At 40.9% G+C, this 7500-nt stretch overlaps 1 protein-coding gene across 1 annotated transcript in view; it reads left to right on the top strand.

Moving 5' to 3' along the window:
- The window catches only part of LOC123506701 (carbonic anhydrase-related protein 10-like), a 119550-nt gene that overhangs the window by 32098 nt on the left and 79952 nt on the right, over window positions 1–7500 (top strand). Inside the window, exon 2 of the mRNA XM_045258970.1 lies at window positions 3480–4968. Coding sequence (XP_045114905.1) covers window positions 4737–4968 — 232 coding nt within the window. The 5' untranslated portion in view covers window positions 3480–4736. The remainder of the gene's footprint in view (window positions 1–3479; window positions 4969–7500) is intronic.

Here is a 7500-nt window from a genome sequence, read left to right as displayed (position 1 = left end):
GATCGGGACAAACTGGAAAAAAAAAAGAGTTATGTTGGCCTGGCTCTTGAAATTTATAACCCTTAATTTTTCCTTCGTGTTTTTTGCATCAAGGTAACGATGTTTACACTGAACAGTCTAATAAGAATATCCGACTTGTTAAGGCTTTTTATACTTATTTCATCTCGTATATTCGTACTCCCATGAGATCTTTGAGAAATATACAATGAATATTAAATCGGGTTATGAATTGTGAGTGTTATTTATATTTCAATCTCCAACTGAATACGTGACGTCTATGAGAAATATACTTGAGATGAGATTTATGTAATATTGAGACACTGATTTCCTTCTTATCAAGTACTTTCAAGGTAGACACACCTGTTTTTTATCGATACATTTACTTATACAATCTAATTTTAAATACAGAATTAATCGAGGGATTTGTAAATATAAAAAAAAACATAATAAGTAACTCACCTTCACTGATTTGTATTCTTCTCCTATTTTCTTATTTAACCGTAACATTTCCACTGTCTCCTGAACCGTTGCATGTGTGCGTGAGTGTGTGCGTGTCTCCGTGCGCGTGCGACTGCATCCTTGATTACGAGCCATGTCAATGATAACCATGAAGTCTTGACACAGAAACAACAATAAGGATGACAGTAAAGATAATACAAACAATAACGGTATTCTTATTCTAGATAATAATAAAAAGATTAATAATACTAATGGTCATGATGAAAATAGACACTACTACTACTACTATCACAACAACAACTACTATACTGCTACTTATACTACTACTACTTCTATTACCACTCCTCCTCCTCTTCCTACTACTACTACTACCACTACTACTACTACTACTACTACTACTACTACTACTACTACTACTACTACTACTACTACTACTACTACTACTACTACTACTACTTTTTTATTTCTTTTTTTATGTTATGGCATTTAGCAAATGTAGGTATACTTGAAGAGTATGGGGAAGCGTTGTTCAGCTTCCATCTATTAGTGGCGCAGGCAATTTTATTTAAAAAGGTACCCATATTAGGGCCCATATCACCACCCAAGCGCATCTTTGGTGTAAGGCAATTACACCTCCACCTAGAACCTTGATATCATGGTGACATGTAGCTAACTTTAAACCACTCGACAAATGATAAGGTTTCAAGGCGATACGTGGTGGGATTCAAACCTACGCATGGACGTCTGCCCAATTCTACGCTCACCACGTTATCCACTACGCCACCGACTTCCCACTACTACTACAACTACGTGTACTACTACTAATTATAATACCGCTATTACTACTATTACTACTTCTACTACTTCTACTACAAGTACTAGTACAACAACAACAACAACAACTACTACTACTGCTACTACTACTACTACTTCTGCTAGACTCTCTATCTACATTACTAGTGAGGAAACCCTTTACATCGACAGAACCACATTCACCAGCACTCTCTTTTATATCACCAATAGACCTTTAGGGCAAATAGTATTGCATTTCACCACACCAAGCTTAGAATTAATAGCAACAATAAAAGAAATAACACAATAACAAGCATCAGTAGATAATATTCAATAAATCACCACATAATTTCAGTGCACAGAGCAACACAAAACCAAGAACATTACGAGTATATTACATTTCTAAGCACCACATAGACACACGCTGCATTTCCCGCCGCTAAAGGTCCCAGCTAAATGGAGAGTGCTTAACCCACGGATAATTAATTGTCTCTGAATTCAAGGTGTAGTTTACGTAATCATGTGGTTCATCCTATTATGGCTAATGAGCTTATTTTTCCTTCCCTCGAAATACAAAAAAAAAAAAAAAAGAACTGCAACCATTAGGACATGTGTGTGTGTGTGTGTGTGTGTGTGTGTGTGTGTGTGTGTGTGTGTGTGTGTGTGCTTATAAGACTTCAAGTGTATGAAGTGTATGTTTAAGGATTGAGGAGGAGGAGGAGGAGGAGGAGGAGGAGGAGGAGGAGGAGGAGGAGGAGGAGGAGGAGGAGGAGGAGAGGAGGAGGAGGAGGAGGAGGAGGAGGAAAGGAGGAGGAGAGGAGGAGGAGGAGGAGGAGGAGGAGGAGGAGGAGGAGGAGGAGGAGGAGGAGGAGGAGTGCAGGAGGGACAAGAGAGAGAGAGAGAGAGAGAGAGAGAGAGAGAGAGAGAGAGAGAGAGAGAGAGAGAGAGAGAGAGAGAGAGAGAGAGAGAGAGAGAGAGAGAGACTGAAGAAGACAAAGGAGGAATGTGAAGGAGGAATGTCAAGGATGAGAAAATAAAACATCGGGAAAGGAAGACAAACGAGAGAGGGGAAATAAAAATTACACCTGAAGTAAGAAAAATAAGCAGAGGAAAAATATTAAGTTAAGCAGAAGCAGAAGAGAAAGAGGAAATGATTAGAAGAGATTGCAGAAGACGGAGGAGAAGAGAAGAAGGAAGAAGAAGAAGAAGAAGAAGAAGAAGAAGAAGAAGAAGAAGAAGAAGAAGAAGAAGAAGAAGAAGAAGAAGAAGAAGCAGAAAAAGAAAAAAGAAGAAGAAAGAGCGTAGGTAAAGTAAAGAAGAAAACAAAGCAAAGAAAAGTGAGAGTAGAGGAGATGGAGTAAAGAGAACAAAGTGTAAAGAGGAAAGGGGAGAAAGAGAAGATAAAAGGAAGGTAATGCTAGAAGTAAAAGAAAAGAAAGGAAGAAAGAAAAATGAAGTTAAAAATATTAAAGGAATAAATGAAGAAAAGTTAGGAAAAAGTATAAATAAAGAGGAAAGGGAAAATAGTATGTTGCGGAAGGAAAAGAGGAAGAAAGGAAAAACGAGAAGAGATGAAGAAGAGAGAGAGAGAGAGAGAGAGAGAGAGAGAGAGAGAGAGAGAGAGAGAGAGAGAGAGAGAGAGAGAGAGAGAGATAACAAAAGAGAGGGCTGAAGAAAAAATGTGAAAGGGAAAAGGAATAAAAATGAAAAGAATAACAAAGAGATTGAGTGAATGGAGAAAGTAAAAAGAGAAAGTTGAAGAAAGAGAAGATAAGAAACGAAAATGAAGGAAAGAAGGAAGGAAGAAAAGGAGAAGAAGGGAGGAAAATGTTGAGGTAAGACTGGATAAGGGAGGAGGGAAGGTGGGCGAGCGAACCGAAGAGAAGTAAGGGGAGGAGATAACTCACCTGGGGAAGTAATTACAGGTGTCAGCTTGGGAACCTACCATTTGTACCTGTCTCGAGGCATACAGGTCACGAGGAAGGCAGGAACATAGGTGCAGTGATTGAGTGACCTGTAAAGTAACCTGTGCAACCTATCCTTTACCATTTCCCCATTCACTGATATTAACACTGCTTCCCCTCCCATATTCAATCTGCATTCCTACCTGTGTTATGCTATGTATGTATTGTATTTAAAGGTACTGGAATGTTGTATGTGGTAGGTGTAATTCTTGACTCTGTAATTTGTATTTAGCTTTTAATCACCTATATGTGTCTTCCCTACAGGTGTGACAACGGTGGGCGAGACTGAACAGAGGCATCAACAGCAGTAGCAGACAACCTGGAGGCAAGCAGTGAAGAAAACTCAGTGACAGAGTAATTTTACATTCACCCTTCACACACATACACACACGCACACACACACACACACACACACACACACACACACACACACACACACACACGACACAAAAGTCAATCTCCCACACGTGCTCCCTAGAATGCCAGTTATAAATATTCCACGAGACTTATTTCACGTCAGGGAGCATCAAGCGGCAGGAGAGAGCGGGACCCACAGCTCCTCCCCTCGCCCTTATCGCCTCCTGGGACAGTAATGACGCGGGGTAACGGAGGGTAACAGAGGCTCCGACACGGCCAGGAAGACGAGGGGGTAAAACTGCCAAGTGTGATGGAGGAGAGTCGACTTACACAGACGGAGGTGAAATGTGCCAAAAGAAAAATCGTAGTGACGGTCTGATGTGAAGCCGGATGTGTTAAATTACGATAATGGCGTCTGTTCCTGTTCCTGCCGCTGGTGCTGTTGCTTCGCTGTGAGATTCCTCTAAGTCTTTTTCATACTTTTTTTTTTTCTGGTCGGTTCTGACTGAATCTCGAAGGCAGGTTTCCCTTTGAGCGTAAAAGTGACGCCTCGTGAAGCAGCTCTCGAAACACATGAAAGTGGAATATATTTAAGGTTAACTGAGCAAATACTGTTAAACCCGTGATATTTTTGTACCTGGAAAAATGCTACAAAAGTCCCTTGCAGAATTATAACTATGCAGCGCGAAATACACATACACTGCGTGGCATAAACGTATGACGGCCATAATTCCATGCACTTCTTTCGACAAAAACAAATATAAGAGCATCCATTTAGGGAGTTTCAATTAAAACATTTACAAAGCCCGTGTGCGTCGACGTGAAATGATACAGAGTGGACCAAAACGTTCAAAATAACACGTTATTATACACATCAAAACGACGGCGAGGGACGAAAAAAAAATAAAAAAACCCGTAAAAATATGTGAGAATAAATTTATAACAGTCACCAATGGAACCATAAATATTAGTGCGTGGAGCTTGTGGTGTTCCGAACCGACACTGAATCTGAAGCAATGAGACTCTGAAACACTTAAAAAAGCCTCAAGAAAATCAACGAAATACCTCAACACCAATAAGAACAACAACCAGAAACGAACAAGGTGAAAAAAAAACCATTGGCAAAATACAAGAAATTCATTGAAACACGCTTCACTATATCGAATGAGGAACAGTAAAGCCCTGAAGGAGGCGCTGCAGCTGACATGGCGAGGGCAAGGGGAGGTGCCTAAGGGCGAGGCTCGGGAGAAGGAAGCGGTGGTGGTGGCAGTGGTAGTGGGAGTAGATAGTGGTGGAAGTGGCGGTGGTGGTGGTGACGTCATGGTGCCACCCCGCAAGGTCACGCTGGTGGTCCTGGTGATCTGCCTCACGCTGACCTCTGCTGACCCCGATCCAGGTCAGTGTTTATATATAAATAGTTGTATTTATCTTCTTTTTTTTAACGTACATGTTTTTCTTTCATGTTTTTTCCTACGTATGTTTATCTGTGTTTATTTTTACGATGGATTTTATTCTTTATTTAGCTCTTTAAGTTCATAATTTTTCGTAAATGTGTTTATCTAAATGCTTCTCTTTTATCTGACTTTCACTTTTTTTTATTATACATTTTCCTTTAAAGCTTGACATCTGCATATAAATTCTGCATTGATAACATACACTGCCGCATTTTTCATTTGTTTATGTGTTTGTAGCTCATAATGACAATGTTCATAGTAGTCACACCTGTGCATACTGCTTTTATTAACTTTTGTATTTAGATTTATTTCCCAACAGTGACATGTACTGTATAGGTATTTGAATATATATTTACGTGTGGTGTTTTTGTGTCATCAAAGTATACCCAGCAGTAACATCCATGCATCTGTTGACCATTGTCTGAACAGTGACTTAGTGAAGATTAGTGCTTTGAGGGACATGTCTTATCACAATATTGGTGACGATGTTAATCCTTTCAGTGCTACATTTTCTTAGTCAATTGATCTTGGTGAAAATTTAACACAACACTACTGGACTTACCACTAGGGGCAAAACAAGTGATTAAGTCATCTCAACATTTCAGAGCCCATAATCCAATCTTTTTAGTCAAACAGTCTACATTCACACAAACATAGTGCACCATATCGCCATTACCAATCAGTGGGTTAAAAAAATACATCAAGATAGTTATTCGTGGTGGTGATAAAGATTCGTCAAAACACTTATGTCAACTCACTAAACTTACTTTTCCTGGACTTCCACTTCACATGACTCGGACACAAACGTACCATGAGATGCTTAAAATGACTGTAATACCAAGACGTTCAGGGCACTAAACCACACCTAGGAGCTTCCAAGACCCAGAACACCATCTAGTTAAGCCTCCTTAAAGCTCAGTAGTTCCACAGCGGCGTACAAACCACTCCCTTCTCACGCTGCACCTCCCACCAAATTTTAGAAACCAGTTCAAGTCTCCCTACTCCACTCTGTCTCTACCAAGCTGTTCAATAACTTCCTACAGCATGTCCAGAGTGAAAGATTATGTGTGTGTATATGTGTGTGTGTGTGTGTGTGTGTGTGTGTGTGTGTGTGTGTGTGTGTGTGTGTGTGTGGCAAATGAGTATGATATCAAGGTTTTCTTTTAAAATTTCAGGAACTAATCTAAACCCTTAAGTGTTGTAGTAGTAGTAGTAGTAGTAGTAGTAGTAGTAGTAGTAGTAGCAGTAGCAGTAGCAATAGCAGCAGCATTATCAGCACCACTAGTATAACAAATCAGACAATAAAAAACAGCAAAAAAAAAAAAAAACAAACAAAGCTACAACAACCAGAACAGCAACACTTCTCAAACCCACCACAAAACCCACAAATGGTCTTCTTAGTTACGCCTGCAGTGGGTGATCTATCTTTTGACATCTTCACGGCAAACACTAATGGCTCCCGGAATGGTAAGCGCCACCTCAGAACACCGAGGGAAAAGAATAGGAAGAGAACATAGATAAGATAACCGTTAGTGGTATCTCTCTCTGGCCATTAAGTTGAAAAAAAGAGAAAATGTGAGATACAAAAGAGGATTACCGAAGAGAGAGAGAGAGAGAGAGAGAGAGAGAGAGAGAGAGAGAGAGAGAGAGAGAGACGGGAGGGGGGTAAAGGCAAGGCAGTAATTGAGATAACAGGGATGAAAGCGATGCAGGGGAGGTAAAAAAGAGGATTTAGTTAGATTTAGAAGAGAATTAAGCAGAAGAGAAGCTGACAAGACTTATTACAGACTGACACACACACACACACATACAAAATAACTTTCCGGAAGAAGAAGAAGAAGAAGAAGAAGAAGAAGAAGAGAGAGAGAGAGAGAGAGAGAGAGAGAGAGAGAGAGAGAGAGAGAGAGAGAGAGAGAGAGAGAGAGAGAGAGAGAGAGAGAGAGAGAGAGAGAGAGAGAGAGAGAGAGAGAGAGAGAGAGAGAGAGAGAGAGAGAGAGAGAGAGACGAAATTGAAAAACCACATTAGGAACCAGAGGAAGAAAGAGAGAGAGCAAAAGAGCGAGAGCGAGAAAGAGAGAAATGAGATAGAGACATGGAGGAGGGAATGGAGGAAGAGAATAGAAGGAAGAAGAGGAGGAGGAGGGGGGAAAGGAGGAGGAAGAGAGCCGCATTTACTTCAACTTAACTTCTGTTCAAAGTTTTACAGGAAGGTGAGAGAGGGGAGGAGGGAAGGAGAGACTGAGAGAAGGAAGGAGGGAGGGAGGGAGGGAGGGAAGAAGGGGGCGTGGTGCAGGATGTAAGGAGAAAAGTTTTGCTTTTAGAGGGAGTGAAGGAAAGAGGGAGAGAAAGAGAGAAACTCAGACGGACACGCGCCTCGGCCTAACACATGCACGGGGGAAATGCCTGCAGCTCCGGGCCTTGTCTCTAAATTAATTCCCTTACGGAGTCTCAGCTTGGCCCGGGGCAGAGATTAC

This window comes from Portunus trituberculatus, chromosome 20, assembly GCF_017591435.1.
Source record: "Portunus trituberculatus isolate SZX2019 chromosome 20, ASM1759143v1, whole genome shotgun sequence".
Lineage (NCBI taxonomy): Eukaryota > Metazoa > Arthropoda > Malacostraca > Decapoda > Portunidae > Portunus > Portunus trituberculatus.
Note: the sequence above shows the minus strand (reverse complement) of the source record. Positions and strands in the feature narration are given on the sequence as shown.